This window comes from Salmo salar, chromosome 05, assembly GCF_965601325.2.
Source record: "Salmo salar chromosome 05, fSalSal1, whole genome shotgun sequence".
In the NCBI taxonomy this organism is placed as follows: domain Eukaryota; kingdom Metazoa; phylum Chordata; class Actinopteri; order Salmoniformes; family Salmonidae; genus Salmo; species Salmo salar.
The window spans coordinates 4,866,424-4,886,191 of NC_138295.1; the positions used below are offsets into that span (position 1 = coordinate 4,866,424).

The following is a 19,768-nucleotide window of genomic DNA, read 5'->3' on the forward strand; positions in this document are numbered from 1 at the left end:
ACCCCACATGTGGAGATCATACGTTCAAAGACAAAACAAAGACACGGCGGTTAGAACCAAACATTTCAAATTTGGACTCAGACTAAAAAAGACAGATTTCAACCGGTCTAATGTCCATTGCTCGTGTTATTGGCCCAAGCAAGTCTTCTTCTTGTTGGTGTCCTTCAGTAGTGGTTTCTTTGCAGTATTTTTACCATGAAGGCCTGATTCATGCAGTCTCCTCTGAACAGTTGATGTTGAGATGTGTGTTACTTGAACTCTGTGCACCATTTATTTGGGCTACAATTTCTGAGGCTGGTAACGCTAATGAACATATCCTCTGCAGCAGAGGTAACTCTGGGTCTTCCTTTCCTGTGGCGGTCCTCATGAGAGCCAGTTTCAACATAGAGCTTAATGGTTTTTGTGAAGAAACTTTAAAAGTTCTTGACATTTTCCAGATTTAAGACATGAAGGTCAGTCAAGTAATGATGGACTATCATTTCTCTTTGCTTATTTGAGCTGTTCTTGCCATAAAATGGACTTGGTATTTTACAAAATAGGGCTATCTACTGTATACCAACCCTACCTTGTCACAACACAAATGATTGTCTCAAACGCATTAAGGAAATAAATTCCACAAATTCACTTTTAACAAGGCACACCTGTTAATTAAAATGCATTCCAGGTAACTACCTTGTGAAACTGGTTGAGAGAATGTCAAGAATGTGGAAAGCCGTCAAGGCAAAGGGTGGCTACTTTGCAGAATCTCAAATATAATTTGATTTGTTTACCACTTTTTTGGTTACTACGTGATTCCATATGTTATTTCATAGTTTTTAATATTGTCGCTATTATTCTACAATGTAGAAAATAGTAAAAATAAATTAAACCCTGGAATGAGTAGGTGTGTCCAAACTTTTGACTGGTACTGAATACAGAGCGGCTTACAGTGAGTACATTTAACTAACGTAAGTCAAGTCACAGCAATAAAGCTACATGAATGGCATACTATGTATAGACCACAAACTAGGCTAAATCTGTCCATTGTTATGTCCTTATTATAAACTAAGAAAAAACTAATTAATATGTAGGCCTAGTACAATTCTGTCACATGACATCCAGGAAACAAACAGAGGGAAGGTAGCCTAGTGGTTTCTACTTCCTGTATATAGCCATGTTATTGTCTACTTCCTGTATATAGCCATGTTATTTTCTACTCCCTGTATATAGGCATGATATTTCTATTCTCTGTATGTAGAGTAGGTAGCCTAGTGGTCAGAGCGTTGGGCTAGTAACCGAAAAGGTTGCAAGATTGAATTCCCGAGCTGACAAGGTAAAAAAAAATCTGTCGTTCTGCCCCTGAACAAGGCAGTTAACCCACTGTTCCCCGGTAGGCTGTCATTGAAAATGAGAATTTGTTCTTAATGGACTTGCCTAGTTAAATAAAGGTAAAATAAATTAAAAAGGGACACTTCTATAGACTGTATTTACGCTGTCCACTCTTATTCCACATACTAACCAAACGTTAGTCTGTCCGCAAACAAATACCCTTCGTTGTTAAAACGTATCTGTCAAAGTAATACAGGTTTAATTACATTGATACAGCGCATTTCCTTCGCTCACAGCCAGCACAACACATAACCCATGTCATTTTAAGAACCAAGGACAACCTGAGACCTAAGGCCATGACACTTAATGCTCTTGCCAAATTAGTTACAAGCCTAATGATAACCTCAACCCCCCCCCCCATAACTCTCTCCTCCAAGGTATCCAAAACCTCACCACGACACAGACCTACCTGCAATGCAAACATACCTTGTCCTGATGAGGCCCTCCTGGTAACCCAAAGCTGGCAGAAAGCTACAGAAGTGCTAGAGTACTGAAGCAGGATGGGCTGACTCTCTCCCTCCCCCAGTGACACAGCTAGGCAAGCCCCCCCACACTCCTCTCCTCAGAGAGCTATATAAGGAATGTAAAACTACACCAAACTATTTCAGCCCTACACCCACATGAGTCACGGAGAAGGGGGGCAGCAACGAGGAGAAGGAGCAGGAGAGGAACATTGACTACCCATATTATCTGGCACCGACTTTGCACATAAAAGCCAAAAGATATTTAGAACGGGAGGAATGGCAAAGGAATAGAAGAGCAGAAGATAAATGAAGACCAGTAAGGAACACATTCCTTCCAGAAGTACTTTATAACCTTAACCAAACCAGCAATTAGAATATAGGACATCAAAAAGACAGACAGACCTGGTTTGACTTTTTTTCTATACGCAGTGAAAAAGTTACTTTGATTTATGTTTAAAACTAAATCCAAAGAATTGATAAGGTGTAGGCTACATGTACTTATTTCTACCCTAAAAACAAGTCAACCAAATGAGCTTCGGCTATTACAAAATGCTATCTGCCCTCTGAACTAGGTCCTGGTAGTGTGTTTATACAGACGTCAGCAAGCGTAGCTCTCCACAGCCTAGTATCCTTCATATCTAAATAGATGTTACATCTAGACTGATGGAATGTGTGAAAGGTCACACGAACAAACAAAAAACAAAAAAAAAAGGGATGGTAACAAATTTGAGAATCCTGTCACTGGGCCTTCAATATTTCCTCCAAGACCAGAGACACACTTTAAAAAGTTTAGAAGAGCAGCCAGACGTCAACGCCCAGAAAAAGCAGGTTCAGGAGGTCCTGTAAATAAATACTGAAATAACCTCTTTAGCTAAATGAGACATGTTTATGTAGCCCACACTCCAGAATCAAAATTAAAAGTTAGTTTTTTTATTCTATTCAACTCAAACTAAGCTTCAATTGCAAATTACACTGAGTATTCAACACATTAAGAAGTGCACTTTCCATGAGAGACTGACCAGGCGAACGCTATGATCCCTTATTGATGTCACTGGTTAAATCCACTTCAAAATCAGTGTAGATGAAGTGGAGGAGACATTTTAAAGAAGGACTTTTAAGCCTAGAGACAATTGAGACATGGATTGTGTATATGTACCGTTCAGAGGGTGAATGGGCAAGACAACACATTTAAGTGCCTTTTGAACAGGGGTATGGTAGTAGGTGCCAGACGCACCGGTTTGTGTCGAGAACTGCAACGCTGCTGGGTTTTGTATGCTCAACAGTTTCCCATGGGCATCAAGAACAGTACTTCACCCAGCCAAGGACATCCAGCCAACTTGACAACTGTGGGAAGCATTGGAGGGGGTACAAGGTGTTCCTATTGGAAGGGGGTACAAGGTGTTCCTAATGTCTGGTATACTCCGTGTATATCCATGGGAATGCTGGTGTAACCGGTGTGAAACGGCTAGCTAGTAAGCGGTGGTGAGCGCTAATAGCGTTTCAAATCGGTGACATCACTCGCTCTGAGACCTTGAAGTAGTTGTTCCCCTTGCTCTGCAAGGGCCGCGGCTTGTTCCCCTTGCTCTGCAAGGGCCGCGGCTTTTGTGGAGCGATGGGTAACGGTGCTTTGAGGGTCCCTGGTTTCGAGCCCAGGTAGGGGCGAGGAGAGGGACGGAATCTACACTGTTACTTTCTCCATGTGTCAAAATGAAGATACTCAGAGGTTAACCCAGTAGTTTACCGTAACAGCCACTGGCAACAAAGACATGAAAGTGTTGCCTTGCATACAGACAGAGTGATAACAATTGGCATGCTGATAATGTCCACCAAAGCTTTGAATGTTCATTTCTCTACCATAAGCCACCTCCAACGTCGTTTTAAAGAATTTGGCAGTACATTGAACTGGCCTCACAACCTCAGACCACGTGTAACAACGCCAGCCCAGGACCTCCACATCCAGCTTCTTCACCTGCGGGATTATCTGAGGGTTGGGCAGAGGAGTATTTCTGTCTGTAATAAAGCCCCTTTTCTGGGTAAAAACTCCTTCTGAATTGGCTGGGCCTGCCTCCCCAGCAAGTTTGCTTGGCTCCCAAGTTGGTGGGCCTATACCGCCCTCCCAGGTCCACCCATGGCTACGCCCCTGCCCAGTCATGTTAAATCCATAGATTAGACTCTAAAATGTACTTATTTCAATTGACTGATTTCCTTATATGAACTGTAATGCAGGAAAATATTTTAAATTGTTGCATGTTGAGTTTATATTTTTATTCAGTATAAATGTAAGTGTTGTAACCCCCCCAAAAAACTATATTTGGCAAACACTAAATTATGGAACGAGGGCTGATCAATAAATTGGTGGTATTCAAACATAGAAAGTGATATCCATAATTTTACATTATTGCTCTACTAACATGGATAGAATACAATGTAACTCCAACACCATACATACAGTATCTTGTAAAAACGAAGGAAACTGTTAAACACAACTTTTGAACAAGACCAGGTGTTGTAATATATACAATATATTGGTCTTGAATATTGTGGAATGCGATAAGAAAGGACTGCAAGATCAAGACAGGCCCGATCATTACAAGACCCACTTCGAGGTCTAGACCGCTTTATCGCCGCCGGGAAAATGTTATTCCACCAAGGAAAAACAGCTAAATATCTTACTTTCATGTAAAAGGAAAGCAGCAACTTAAATATCATCTTTTTTTTCTTCATTGTAACTTCATACACTCTAACGTCAGACAAGGCTATGTATGTTTTACAGACTTGGCTACAACAAACGTCCACTGGACTCCGTGTAGAATTCCGATAGTTGATAAATTAGAATAAACTTTTCTCCATTAACCTACCTCCTTGTCATTATGATGATCGGCGGACATCGTGAGTCGGCCTACCGTAGTCGAGATCTGAAAAGAAATAATGTGAATCAAACAAGTAACCCAGCCGAAAAGTAAACTTCGGACTTCCTCGACTTGGACGTCAGGGGCACTGTGGATCCCTTAAGCAGTAATCAGCATTCATTCCTGTTGAGCAGCGTCCTACTGTAACGTCAGCAAGTCACATGGAGGGGTAGGCGATCCCTGCCCTTCTTCTGTGCCCTTCTTCTGTGCTCTGCTATGGGAGAGGTGGTGCGCTTTCCCCCTAACAGTCTCTATTTCCTATATATTCTAAAATATCTAAAGGCGACTAAGAATAAGCAATATCAATTGCCTGCCTCACATGACGCTAAAATGAGCACTCTTATTATTATTATGCAGAAAGGTTTAATCATTTATTGTATTGTATTTTAATTATATTCTAATTCTGATAGTGTGCTCTATTCTATACTAACAAATAGAAAAAAGGTTTATACATAATAGCCTAATTAGGCAAGAAGAAAACGTTTAGTTCAGATACCAGTTGGGAAATAGGAGTGTATTTCATAGGTTTGTCCAGCAGATAGAGACACATCCTAATAAACCAAAATGAAAAAGTTGGAAGTACGATGTGGCAGGCGAGGCAAGTTGAAAGTGAGTAATCATGAATCATCCCAGACGGAAGAAGCTGACTAACTAACATTAGTCTTTATTCTATTAGCTGACAACAGTTCCTGTGAAGTTGGGTTAGTTACATGTTCTACCCGAGTATTGATATATCCACCATCATAACGCTTCTCTCTCAGCTCAATTCATGGATAACCAGCGATAATATAACGGTATTAAGCGGCTAGCCACACTTCCATTTTTATTTTGTTGTTGTTGTTGTTGTGGTGAAAAGATGGCTGATTCAGATTTGGGCTTCGCCTCTGACAACGGAGTGTTGCCCGTCGAGGTGGACCCAGCAGCGGCTTTCTTAGCCCAGCAAGAGACCGACATCGCGGTGATAGAGAGCGAAATCCCGGTGATAGAGAATAACGACGACGGAGGACCCGGAGCGTTGGACGGATCCGTTCAACAACCGCCGGTAGCGGATTCGCCTGCTCCTGGAGAATACGGTAAAACATTGCTAACTAGATGCTGAGTTAGCATGTTAGCTTAACTAACTTCTAAACTAGAAGTACATCAAAAGGAGACGACAACATTTAACTTGTTTTAGTACTGTAGTAACCAGACAAACTAGTTAGTTAGCTAAATTAGCCTGGTTTTTAGTACTATAGTAACCAGACAAACTAGTTAGTTAGTTAGCGAAATTAGCCTGGTTTTAGTACTATAGTAACCAGACAAACTAGTTGGTTAGCTAAATTAGCCTGGTTTTAGTACTATAGTAACCAGACAAACTAGTTAGTTGGCTAAAATTAGCCTGGTTTTAGTACTAAAGTAACCAGACAAACTAGTTAGTTGGCTAAATTAGCCTGGTTTTAGTACTATAGTAACCAGACAAACTAGTTAGCTAAATTAGCCTGGTTTTAGTACTATAGTAACCAGACAAACTAGTTAGCTAAATTAGCCTGGTTTTTAGTACTATAGTAACCAGACAAACTAGTTAGTTGGCTAAATTAGCCTGGTTTTAGTACTATAGTAACCAGACAAACTAGTTAGTTAGCTAAATTAGCCTGGTTTTAGTACTATAGTAACCAGACAAACTAGTTAGCTAAATTAGCCTGGTTTTAGTACTATAGTAACCAGACAAACTAGTTAGTTGGCTAAATTAGCCTGGTTTTAGTACTATAGTAACCAGACAAACTAGTTAGCTAAATTAGCCTGGTTTTTAGTACTATAGTAACCAGGCAAACTAGTTAGTTAGCTAAATTAGCCTGGTTTTTAGTACTATAGTAACCAGCCAAACTAGTTAGTTAGTTAGCTAAATTAGCCTGGTTTTTAGTACTATAGTAACCAGGCAAACTAGTTAGTTAGCTAAATTAGCCTGGTTTTAGTACTATAGTAACCAGACAAACTAGTTAGCTAAATTAGCCTGGTTTTAGTACTATAGTAACCAGACAAACTAGTTAGTTGGCTAAATTAGCCTGGTTTTAGTACTATAGTAACCAGACAAACTAGTTAGCTAAATTAGCCTGGTTTTTAGTACTATAGTAACCAGGCAAACTAGTTAGTTAGCTAAATTAGCCTGGTTTTTAGTACTATAGTAACCAGACAAACTAGTTAGTTAGTTAGTTAGTTAGCTAAATTAGCCTGGTTTTTAGTACTATAGTAACCAGGCAAACTAGTTAGTTAGCTAAATTAGCCTGGTTTTTAGTACTATAGTAACCAGACGAACTAGTTAGTTAGTTAGCTAAATTAGCCTGGTTTTTAGTACTATAGTAACCAGACAAACTAGTTAGTTAGTTAGCTAAATTAGCCTGTTTTTTTTAGTTAGCTAATTGACAACTGTCAATGTAAACGGTAACGTTATTTTAGTTGGAGGAAGCACACTAACGTTACACCCTGACTGGAATAATGTCTAAATGAGGACTAAAGTTTGAATCACTTGTCTGGATAATGATTGTGTAATGTCTTGAAGATTACACTCAGGTTAAATTAGGTTAGCCCATTGTTTGCGGTGAGAAACTAGTTTACCTTAGTGTCCAAAAAGGTGTTTAATACATTTACTGTGTCACTAGATATCCGCCCACCGAAAGCAAATCGATTTTAGTTAACGTAGGTTAGAATAATGTTAATTAATCATGTCATGTACGGTTCTTTTTAAAGTCGTTTTGTTGTTTCATCTGTCAGATGCCGGATTTGCAGAGGCATCAGCAGCCACGGTAAACGGAAACAGGTTTGTGCTGGTAAGAGAGGAGCATTAATGAGAATTAACCTTTATTTTTTTGTTTTAAATGATGTACTTGGACATGTTATTGCAGGTTAGTTTTGTAAGTGATGCTGTACCTGTAGTAGATGACACACCTGAAATAGGTACTGCATTCTCTATGGTAAGGCCATTGTTGTTCAAGGAAGCATGACAAGAGAAACGTTCTTGGGTAATGTAAAGACCAACTGCCTGTAAAAATGATATATATATATATATCTCTTTTAGAAAACCGCCTATGAGTCCAAATAATTTATTCTACTGTCAAAATTGACAACAGTGTAAATAGTATAATTTTGGCTAAAATCAATGTCATCCAAAACAGTGTTTTGTAACCTGAGTATGTCCCAACATAATGTCAATTCAGATTGGGTTTGTTTCAATCCTGCCCACAGCTGGCAGCACATAAGTAATCATCACAGACCCCAGCATCATGCCTTGGTAAATGTGGTTTGACTTTGGATATCCCAATGGGGCTAGTTAGGGATAATGTGTAAACTACACAATGTAGGCTACATGGGACTATATGTTCAAATTCCAATACTTAAAAAAACCTCAAAACAACTCTAAATTCATATACAGATATTGAAAGCATTTAATGATAACTAAAAGGTGTGCAACATGAATATTTTCTCATTTACATTGTTTAATTTATTGTTAATCCAACTTTGCCACGGTTGCACACCAAGGCTGAAGCTTATTGGTGAAAAATACTGGCTAACTCTTCCCACCTGCAAACACGCACACAAGACATCCACATCAAACCACACCCCGAAACCAACTCACCTTTGAATTGTCATGGCCGTTGGTATTTCTTAATGAGCCAAATCTAAAATGGGGCCAAATCAGGAAGTTCAGCTGCCCTTTAAGGATTTCTGCATTTGCTCCTCAGTGTCCAGCTGTTACTATTGAATGACCTGGTTGTCCTCATGCCTTATTAGTGCTGAGCGATTAATGCTTTTTGAGGTCGGTTAGATTATTAAAGAAATGATCACAGATTTCAGATTTAATAATTTTTTTTGGGGGGGACGGACGACTGTAAAAGCATTATGTGAGTTGGATGCTGTAACAACACAGAATAAAATTGTTTCATAAAAGTCCCATGATTGTAGTGACTAATGCTTATCACTTATTAACCATAATTTCTTCAATGATTTTGTTTCACTCCAAGTCATCTTCTCATCTCTATAGAGCTGCTGTCTTGACAAAATCACTATTTTAGTATTTCTTCAAAGTAAATAAGTCATAGGCCTATTTATTTAACTGCTGAATACCAACTATCCATCACTTAAATCGTGTATTTTCAGGCTCGCAAAGTAATTGCTTTCTATCCCCCTCGATCGTGTGTTCTTCTCTCTTTGTCTGTGCCGCACAGACCGGACAAGTTTAAGCGGGTGCGCAGTGGATTATGGTCATTGTAGTTAATTACCAAGTTGTCTGCACTAAACTGTGTTGAATATTGGTCTGTTGGAAACTACAAATCCATACTACAATCGCACAGTTCAGGCTTGATCTGATTTATCTCTACAGAAACTGCACATCGAGCTCACAGATAAAAATGGTACAAAATGGAATTCTAATATTTGAATCGACGTCGGTCAATTAGTTGTTTAATAACCAACATTTTGGTTAATCGCTCGGCACTATGCCTTATGTATGGTGTTTGTCTAGCCTGCAGGCACCGCAAGCTAGGATACATCAGTTCATAATGGGCTAGTCTATGCCTGGTCTTATGGCTGCGTTTACACGGGCAGCCCAATTCTGATTTATTTTTGACCAATCAGATCAGATCTTTTGCCAATAATTGGGCTGCCTTTGTAAACGCAGCCTATGACTGGTGGTCCTTATGTCTGGTCCTGGTTCTCCCCCCCCCCCCCCCCCAGGAGTCCAACGGTCCATCGGACAGCTATGCGGCCATCTCCCAGGTGGACTCTCTGAGAGCAGAGCCTGAGAGCCTGCGTAAGTGGAGGGAGGAGCAGAAGGCACGGCTGGAGCAACTAGGTAAGTTGTGCCCTATATAGTGCACTACTTTTAGCCAGGGTCCATAGGGCTCTGGTCAAAAGTAGTGCACTATGTAGGGAATAGGGTGCCAGTTTGGGGACACACAGCTACTTCAGACTTGCATACTACTACCGCTGCGGTACATGCAGTATCTACCGCTGACTTCTCAGTCAGTATTTTGTACACACTGACGAAGGTTGACACCTAAATGTCTCATTCTTTCCCCTGCCTGCTAAAACGCTAAATAAAAGACCTATAAATATTAGGTTGAATACTCTGTGTATTTCTGTGTGTGAACCACCCTTCATTTGGGTTCCACTCAGTGTCTTGTCCTGTATGGTATGCTTGAGTTGTTCTTGCTGTATAGTTGATCTCCTGAGAAAAGAGCACCACCTTCTGTAGCTCATACAATGCATTGTGGACTAAAACATTTCATCCTGGGTAGTATTCATTAGTGCACACCATAGCAAAACCTTTATTGCAACGAAAAATGAAAACAAGCAATATTTATTGGACAAAATCAGGTAGTCCTGCCCATTTCCGCCTGTTTGCTTCCGTTTCGTTCCTATTGAATACTACCCTGGTTTTGCGCAGATTCTGTATTGATCATACCATCCCCATCTTTTCCTGTGTGTGTGTATGTGAACCCTGAAGACTCTGCGTCCAAGGCTGCGGAGGCTGAGTGGAAAGAGAAGGCCAAGAAAGAGCTGGAGGACTGGCATGTGCACCAGAATGAACAGATGGAGAAGAACAAGGCCAACAACAGGTTAGTTCCTACCTAACTCTGTTTACTTCCTACATGGTTCCCTCAACTAACATAACAGGAAATACAAGTATAACAATATACATTAGGCTAAATATGAATCTGAATGAATCGTTCACTATCAGAATCTAAGACCAACAATGTTATAAGAATGTGTGTTTCTATGGTTATTTCGTGACATCAGACCAGGAAATGGGATTTATAAGCTTAGGCTTACAGACTTCCAATAGACTGTCACAGAAAGTTGACTTTATTCATGTACCTAAAAAATATATATATATATATATATATAATAATGTGGACAGGATTTCCTGGTAAATATCCTAAACAGAGTGGAAACTTGTAATTGTGATAGCTGAGCTGACCTCTGGCCCCAGGGCTCCGATGTTTTGTTGTTGTTGTAACAGCCATATATTGTTCATTATTTAGGGTTTGTCACCAAGCTGAAATGTCGTTGTAATAGCTCTGAACTGGCATAAACTAAGGAAAGTGGATGGATTTCTCAACCTTATTTCTTTGAGCTAATGAAATAACTAAATGACACGTGACTTCTTATTTGCATTTTTGTATTGATTTATCAAAGTTGATTTAACTGTGAACTAATGTTTAACTATTTTAACGCCCTGTGTTATCCTACATTTACAGTGCATTCGGGAAGTATTCAGAGCTCTAGACTTTTTCCACATTTTGTTACGTTACAGCTTTATTCTAAAATTGATTAAATTGTAGTTTTTCCTCATCAATCTACACACAATACCCCATAATTACAAAGCAAAAACAGGTTTTTAGATATTTTTTGATGCAAATGTATAAAAATAAAGCACTGAAATATATCACATTTACATAAGTATTCAGACACTACTCAGTACTTTGTTGAAGCACCTTTGGCAGCGATTACAGCCTCAAGTCTTCTAGGGTATGACGCTACAAGCTTGGCACATCTGTATTTGGGGAGTTTCTCCCATTCTTCAATACAGATCCTCTCAAGCTCTGTCAGGTTAGATGGGGAGCGTCGCTGCACAGCTATTTTAAGGTCTCTAGAGATGTTCGATGGGGTTCAAGTCCGGGCTCTGGATGGGCCACTCAAGGACATTCAGAAACTTGTCCCGAAGCCACTCCTGCGTTGTCTTGGCTGTGTGCTTAGGGTCGTTGTCCTGTTGGAAGGTGAACCTTCGCCCCAGTCTGGAGGTCCTGAGTGCTCTGGAGCAGGTTTTCATCAAGGATCTCTCTGTACTTTGCGCCGTTCATCTTTCCCTATATCCTGACTAGTCTCCCTGTCCCTGTCGCTTAAAAACATCCCCACAGCATGATGCCGCCACCACCATGCTTCACCATAGGGATGGTGTCAGGTTTCCTCCAGATGTGACGCTTGGCATTCAGGCCAAAGAATTCAATCTTGGTTTCATCAGACCAGATAATCTGACCAAGGCCCTTCTCCCCCATCTTGGTGGTTCCAAACTTCTTCCATTTTATATATATATATATATATATATATATATATATATATATATGGGATGGTTTTCCTGACTCTCTCTCGCAGTTTGGTGAAGGAGGAATAATGGTCTGGGGCTGTTTTTCATGGTTTGGGCCCCTTAGTTCCAGTGGAAATCTTAACGCTACAGCATACAATGACATTCTATATGATTCTGTGCTTCCAAATTTGTGGCTACATTTTGGGGAAGACCCTCTGCTTTTTCAGCATGACAATACCCCCGTGCACAAAGCGAGGTCCATACAGAAATGGTTTGTTGAGATAGGTGTGGAAGAACTTGACTGGCCTGCAGAGTCTCCGCACAGCAATGTTCCAACATCTAGTGGAAAGCCTTCCCAGAAGAGAGGAGGCTGTTATAGCAGCAATGTTCCAACATCTAGTGGAAAGCCTTCCCAGAAGAGTGGAGGCTGTTATAGCGGCAAAAGGTGTGGACCAACTCCATATTAACGCCCATGATTTTCGAATGAGATATTCGACAAGTAGGTGTCCACATACTTTTGTCATGTATGTGCATTTTAAATTGCCATCGATTTTTAAAAATGCAATTGTGTTCGTTGTCCGTAGCTTGTACCTGCCCATACCGTAACCCCACTGCCACCATGGGGCACTCTGTTCACAATGTTGACATCAGCAAACCTCTCGCCCACACGACTGCAATCTGCCCGGTACAGTTGAAACTGGGATTCATCCGCGAAGAGCACACTTCTTCAGCGTGCCAGTCACCATCGAAGGTGAGAATTTGACCACTGAAGTCTGTTTATGATGCCGAACCGCAGTCAGGTCAAGACCCCTGGTGAGGACGACGACGACGCACGCAGATGAGCTTCCCTGAGACGGTTTCTGACTGTTGTGCAGAAATTATTTTGTTGTTCAAACCCATAGTTTCATCAGCTGTCCAGGCGGCTGGTCTCAGATGATCCTGCAGGTGAATAAGCTGGATGTGGAGGTCCTGGGCTGGCCTGGTTACACGGGGTCTGATGTTGTGAGGCCAGTTGGACGTACTGCCAAATTCACTAAAACGACATTGGAGGTGGCTTATGGTAGAGAAATGAACATTAAATTCTTTGGTAACAGCTCTGGTGGACGTTCCTGCAGTCAGCATGCCAATTGCACGTTCCCTCAACTTGAAACATCTGTGGCAATGTGTTGTATGACAACTGCAGTAGTATTTTATTGTTCCCAGCACAAGGCTGTTTAATCAGCTTCTTGATCAGCTTCTCCACCTGTCAGGTGGATGAATTATCTTGGGAAAGGAGAAATGCTCACTAACAGGGATGTAAACTAATTTGTGCACAACATTTGAGAGAAATAACCTTTTTTTTGTGCGAATGGAACATTTCTGGAATGTTTCATTTCAGCTCATGAAACATGGAACCAACACTTTTTACATGTTGCGTTTTTTAAAAATATTTTTGTTCAGTATAAAACCAATATTCTCCCTATGCTTCCTAACCGACTGTCCAGTCTGGCACGGTAGCAGTTTGTATCTACATCTCTCTTTCCTGCTGTAATGTGACTGAGCATGACGAGAGGCTAGCACTATGTCCAGGACAACACAGCCAGGATATAGAAAACAAAACCGTCTACGTCCCAAACGGCACCTTGTTCACTATATAGTGCACGACCCCAAGGCCCATAGGGCTCTGGTCAAAAGTAGTGCACTAAATAGTGACTAGGGTGCCAATTGGAATGTACACATTGGCTAGTAAGGGGAAAAAAACAATTTACCTAGAAATGTCACATTGCAGTATATCCTGTTGCCCTATGGACTACGATGATTAAGACAGTATTGTGTTTTATCATTACACAATGGAATTGTTCTATACCTATACACTGAGGGTACAAAACATTAAGAACACCTTCCTAATATCGAGTTGCACCCCCTTTTGCACTCAGAACAGCCTCGATTTGTCGGGGCATGGATTCTAGGTGTCGAAAGCATTCCACAGGGATGCTGGCCCATGTTGTGACTACAACGCTTTCAACAGTGGTGTCAAGTTGGCTAGTAGTGGATCTGTGAAATAGCTCGTTCCATCTCATCCCACAGATTATCAATTAGATTGATCTCTGGTGACTGGACAGGCCACTGCAGTAAGATGAATTCACTGTCATGTTTGTGGAATCATTCCTGGACAGTCCTAGCCTTGTTGCATTGGGGCATTATCCTGCCCAAAATAATCTATTTACAGATGGATACACTGCTGTCGTGAAGGGATGCTCCAGATTGGCAATAATGTTCAGATATCTTGTGCCGTTCAAATGTTGCTCCACGTTTATCAAGGGGCCCAATGTGTGCCATGAAAACACAGCCCACAACATCACCACCACCACCCGCCTGCAATGTTAACCCGCTGCGTGATGGATGCATGTAGTCGTGGTTCTATCTATACTCTAGCCCTCCAATCATTTTTTTTAAACAGCAGGAACCAGGATTCGTCAGACCAGGCAATGTTTTTCCCAATTCTCCAGTGTTTTCGTTCATTTGACATTTTAGTCATTTAGCAGACGCTCTTATCCAGAGCGACTTACAGTAGTGAATACATACATTTCAAACATTTTTTTCCCCCGTACTGGTCCCCCGTGGGAATCGAACCCACAACCCTGGCGTTGCAAACACCATGCTCTACCAACTGAGCCACACGGGACCGTTCGCTAGCCCACTGCAACCTCAGTTTCTCTGTAAGGTCGTTGATTGCCATATCCCATTCGTTTCAAGGTATGACGAGCTCTGCATTATTTGTATGGGTCTTTGGGCACCAATGTTGTACTGGACTGTCTGACTGTCTGTCGCTCTGCACAATTCATGTCAGCCTCATTTATCCTCTTTCATCGATGACCTGTTTTCCACCACTGGCCTGCTGTTGGCTGGATGTCCTTTGGGAGATGGACCATTCTTGATAGACACGGGAAACTATTGAGCATGAAAAACCCAGCAGTGTTCTTGGCACAAACCGGTGCGCCTGGCACCTACTACCATACCCCGCTCAAAGGCACTTCAATCTTTTTTTTTCTTGCCCATTCACCATCTGAATGGCACACATACACCATCGATGCCTCAAGATTTACATGTCACCTCCCCTTCATTTACACTGATTTGAAGTGGATTTAACAGGTGACATCAATAAGGAGGTCATAGCTTCCACCTTGATCGGGTCTACAATGTTCATCTGATGGGACTTCCTCTCCTGAATCTTGTTTGTTCTCTCTCTCTTCTCTTCTCTTCTCTTCTTCTCTTCTCTTTTTCCTTCTCTTCTCTCTCTCTCTCTACCGCACACTAGGATTGTTGATGAGACTTTCTACAAACAGCCCAACTCTGAAGTGCTAGGCTTTGTGTAGGCTTTACAACTCTTCTGCTTTTGGTGTAGTATTGTCTTGGCATTCTCCCTTTTTATTTTGTTACCTGTCATTACTTTGTTTGCATGTTCCAACTGTGAAACAAACCAGTGAATTAACACATGATGTGAGGGCTCATTTTGTTCTTGGAGGGACTCTATTTGACACTGTCCATAAATCACAACAACAGTGTTTATTGAAATCCATCTAAATTATTTCAGTTATGATCATTTGCCAGAAATGCATGTAGCCTATTTTCAATACCGTGTGTGTGTGTCAGTTTTAGTCAAATGTACATACGCTATGAGTCTGTGACGTGTGAAGATTAAAGCATGGCATGTCATTTATTCTAATCTCTATGGGACGGTTTTCCTGACTCAGATTAAAGTCCTGAAATAAAATGTTATTTCAAAGGAGATTCTCCAATGAGCATTGTAAATGTATTAGTCCAGGACCAGGCTTAATCTGTGTCCGGGAAACCGTTCCTCAAACACCTCATCCACATCTCCCATCCCCTTCCTTCCCTCCTCCAGGGCATCTGAAGAGGCCTTCCTGTCTGAGGCTGACGGTGACAGTCCAGGGACGGAGTGGGAGAAAGTGGCCCGTCTCTGTGACTTCAACCCCAAGACCAACAAGACAGCCAAGGACGTGTCCCGGATGCGCTCGGTCCTCATAGCCCTCAAACAGACACCTCTGGTGCGCTAGTACGGCCAATGGAACGGAGGAGTGGTGGTGATGTTGGTTTCCGGTGTCCCTTCTTTAAACAACGCCCGCTCTTGAGTTATGAACCCTGTTTGCATTTAGGCAGAATGAGTACTAGCCTCTCAATCATATAGGTCTTCTTTTGGTGTAGGGTTCTTTTATGTTCGGACCCTCCTCTTCTCCGCTGTGTCCTGGTGTAGTGTCCCTCTTCTCCGCTGTGGCTCGGTGGAGTGTCCCTCCTCTTCTCCGCTGTGTCTCGGTGTAGTGTCCCTCCTCTTCTCCGCTATGTCTCGGTGGAGTGTCCCTCCTCTTCTCCGCTGTGTCTCGGTGGAGTGTCCCTCCTCTTCTCCGCTGTGTCTCGGTGGAGTGTCCCTCCTCTTCTCCGCTGTGTCTTGGTGTGGTGTCCCTCCTCTTCTCCGCTGTGTCCTGGTGTAGTGTCCCTCCTCTTCTCCGCTGTGTCTCGGTGGAGTGTCCCTCCTCTTCTCCGCTGTGTCTCGGTGGAGTGTCCCTCCTCTTCTCCGCTGTGTCTCGGTGGAGTGTCCCTCTTCTCCGCTATGTCTCGGTGTAGTGTCCCTCCTCTTCTCCGCTGTGTCTTGGTGTAGTGTCCCTCCTCTTCTCCGCTGTCTCTCGGTGGAGTGTCCCTCCTCTTCTCCGCTGTGTCTCGGTGGAGTGTCCCTCCTCTTCTCCGCTGTGTCTCGGTGGAGTGTCCCTCCTCTTCTCCGCTGTGTCTCGGTGGAGTGTCCCTCCTCTTCTCCGCTGTGTCTCGGTGGAGTGTCCCTCCTCTTCTCCGCTGTGTCTCGGTGGAGTGTCCCTCCTCTTCTCCGCTGTGTCTCGGTGGAGTGTCCCTCCTCTTCTCCGCTGTGTCTCGGTGGAGTGTCCCTCCTCTTCTCCGCTGTGTCTCGGTGGAGTGTCCCTCCTCTTCTCCGCTGTGTCTCGGTGGAGTGTCCCTCCTCTTCTCCGCTGTGTCTCGGTGGAGTGTCCCTCCTCTTCTCCGCTGTGTCTCGGTGGAGTGTCCCTCCTCTTCTCCGCTGTGTCTCGGTGGAGTGTCCCTCCTCTTCTCCGCTGTGTCTCGGCGGAGTGTCCCTCCTCTTCTCCGCTGTGTCTCGGTGGAGTGTCCCTCCTCTTCTCCGCTGTGTCTCGGCGGAGTGTCCCTCCTCTTCTCCGCTGTGTCCTGGTGGAGTGTCCCTCCTCTTCTCCGCTGTGTCCTGGTGTAGTGTCCCTCCTCTTCTCCGCTGTGTCTCGGTGTAGTGTCCCTCCTCTTCTCCGCTGTGTCTCGGTGTAGTGTCCCTCCTCTTCTCCGCTGTGTCTCGGTGTAGTGTCCCTCCTCTTCTCCGCTGTGTCTCGGTGTAGTGTCCCTCCTCTTCTCCGCTGTGTCTCGGTGTAGTGTCCCTCCTCTTCTCCGCTGTGTCTCGGTGGAGTGTCCCTCCTCTTCTCCGCTGTGTCCCGGTGGGGTGTCCCTCTTCTCCGCTGTGTCCCGGTGTGGTGTCCCTCCTCTTCTCCGCTGTGTCCCGGTGTGGTGTCCCTCCTCTTCTCCGCTGTGTCTCGGTGTAGTGTCCCTCTTCTCCGCTGTGTCCCGGTGGAGTGTCCCACTTCTCCTCTGTGTCCCGGTGGAGTGTCCCTCCTCTTCTCCGCTGTGTCTCGGTGGAGTGTCCCTCCTCTTCTCCGCTGTGTCTCGGTGTAGTGTCCCTCCTCTTCTCCGCTGTGTCTCGGTGTGGTGTCCCTCTTCTCCGCTGTCTCTCGGAGTGTCCCTCCTCTTCTCCGCTGTGTCTCGGTGTAGTGTCCTTCCTATGTTTAACTGGAGGAAAGGTATTTTGCCTCTCCCACCATCTTTCCTTATTCTGATGTAATGTATCCAGTGGAAATATAAGTCACTACCTGAAACATGGAACGTTCTTGACTGTTCATGTTCTTTTTAACTTCCCTCAGCAATGCTTCCATTTGACCACTACATTACTGACGTTAAGAAAATATTGTTACTGTAAATTCTTTATTAAACTCCTTCCCTCTCCTAAACTACAGAGGGCATTGGGTCAGATCCCTCTCTCTTAAGCATAATGGACTCTCCCAATTAAGTGTTTTTGTAATTTTATAAAATACCAGATTAGGTTAATCTCCACTGTAATTTGTATTTTATTTCATGTGAAAAGGTCTAACATAGCCAGTCCTGTTCAGGAACTACATTAGGAGTCGATTGTAAACCACCTATGCCTGTTTTTTTTTATTTATTAAGAATTGATTAATTGACCTATTCATTCACTGTTGAATGATATTCCTAATTGATTATTTAACGGTAGCTAATAGAAATTTGAGATGCTATGAGCTTGTGGCCTTGTTGAACTTTAAACTCCTCCTTACTCCCGTTTAGGGTTTGTGCTTTTGGCCAGATGAATTTCCTTCCCAAGCTAGACTACTTATAGCCTGGTTTCAGATCTGTTTTTGTGCAGTCTTGCCAAATGTGACAATGACCCTTTTTTTTTATACATATGTTCTATGCAATAACCATAAGAGTTGGCAGGACAGCACAAACAGATCTGGGACCAGGCTAGACGATGTAGTCTGCTCCAACAAATAAGTGTCTTCACATCCAACGAATCATTCTGAGGTAGATCCTCAGTAAGCATCAGAAGAATTCACATACTACGGGGCTTGTTGTGCCATTGTTTTTAGGCTGTAGAACCTTGGGGGTACTGCCCCATCCCCCCTGGATAGATCCACGTGTCTCCTTACCTCTACTTTAGGCACAAGTGGTCACCCTCTCTTCACTTTTCTCACTGTCAGCCGTGAAGGATAATTCTTCCCAAGTTTTACCAGTGAGACGGCTATGCAGCATCTGCATACCAACCATTTGATCTGGATCAGTTTTATGGGAATATACCTCTTAGATCTTAGTTATGTAGTGTTTTGAATGATGCACAGTGAGTGAATTTTACAGCAGAAGGTGTTATTAAAACTGAAGCAAATCTGTGTTTTTGTTTCAATCAAAGCACTTTTGTTGTTGTTGTCTAGTAGCACGAGTTATGAGAGAGATGCAACCATTTTAAACAATCATCCGGAAATCAGGTGGGGGGGTTTTTGCCTTACAGTAACATACTATTATATTGGTTTCTGTTCTGTATAATATCATGTGATCTTCCAAACTTTGATCTAACTTTAAGTGATAGCCATTCATCAGAGTAGCCTGCAGAGACTGTGGATGTAGAGAATCCCCCACATGTGCAAAACCTTTAACCCTGGGAAGAAAATCCCGATCCACAGCCACTCTGTCTTTAAGAGTCCTCATATCATGGACAAATTAAACAAGAAATCTAGAATGACATGGACATGTTGTAAACAGTTTGATGAAAGCTAGTCTGTTGAGTCATATTTTCAAACACTCCTCCCCCCCCCCCCCCCCCCCCCCCTTCATTTAAACTGCGTTGTCTCAATCTGTCATCAGCTGTTGTGTATTGGGACATTATCACACAGAGAATGTTACACAGGAACTGGAAAACTCATCAATAAAAAAATCTCATATCTGCCTGTTTTGGTATTGTCTTTTTTAAAATTTTTATCATCAAGCAAAATGTTTGTGAGCATTAAATAAAACTGTGTACGTGGGAAGACTCGAGACCATAGGCTTATTGTTAAACTCATGAAGGGGTACTCTGGGCAGAGAAATGTTCTTGGTGGTACAGTGACCAAAACAGGTTGAGAACCACTGGACTAGCGTTAGAACAGATCTGAGCTGTTCCTCTAGCCCTCCCTTACAACAGCCCCACACTGGCAGGTCATCTTCACCCGTCCCTATAACAGCCCCACACTGGCAGGTCATCTTCACCCGTCCCTATAACAGCCCTTATTTACTATATTGGTCATAAGAGCCAGATGCTCCATCTATAGCACACAAACAATTCACTTATTTATTTTTTTATA

The 19,768-nt window shown here is 42.8% G+C and overlaps 2 protein-coding genes across 9 annotated transcripts in view; one reads left to right on the forward strand and one right to left on the reverse strand.

Annotated features, from left to right (window-relative positions):
- pdlim7 (PDZ and LIM domain 7) overlaps positions 1-4,960 on the reverse strand; it is a 92,516-nt gene extending 87,556 nt beyond the window's left edge. Inside the window, exon 1 of one of the 6 annotated variants that reach the window (XM_082974885.1) lies at positions 4,691-4,960. In XM_082974885.1, coding sequence (XP_082831011.1) covers positions 4,691-4,720 — 30 coding nt within the window. In that variant the 5' untranslated portion in view covers positions 4,721-4,960. 6 annotated transcript variants of the gene reach the window in all.
- Positions 4,961-5,091: 131 nt separating this feature from the next.
- cltb (clathrin, light chain B) lies at positions 5,092-19,375 on the forward strand. Of its 3 annotated transcripts, none has more exons than XM_014198504.3 (7): positions 5,092-5,350; positions 5,598-5,814; positions 7,490-7,545; positions 9,449-9,566; positions 10,221-10,332; positions 15,100-15,153; positions 15,688-19,375. In XM_014198504.3, exons 1-7 carry the CDS (start codon positions 5,306-5,308, stop codon positions 15,857-15,859), a joined length of 774 nt encoding a protein of 257 aa, XP_014053979.1. In that variant the 5' UTR covers positions 5,092-5,305; the 3' UTR covers positions 15,860-19,375. The 3 variants fall into 3 exon arrangements, with proteins under 3 accessions (XP_014053979.1, XP_014053981.1, XP_014053980.1); XM_014198505.3 differs by having other exon boundaries at positions 5,333-5,442; XM_014198506.3 differs by lacking the exon at positions 15,100-15,153 and having other exon boundaries at positions 5,129-5,350.
- Positions 19,376-19,768: the final 393 nt, after the last annotated feature.

Excerpts from the sequence above, each read along its gene's own strand:
- cltb (XM_014198504.3), top strand. The coding sequence starts at position 5,306 with ATGAAAAAGTTGGAAGTACGATGTGGCAGGCGAGGCAAGTTGAAA. Across the intron at positions 5,351-5,597 it reads GCAGGCGAGGCAAGTTGAAA|ATGGCTGATTCAGATTTGGG; the intron begins GTGAGTAATCAT and ends TGTGGTGAAAAG. Across the intron at positions 7,546-9,448 it reads ACGGAAACAGGTTTGTGCTG|GAGTCCAACGGTCCATCGGA; the intron begins GTAAGAGAGGAG and ends CCCCCCCCCCAG.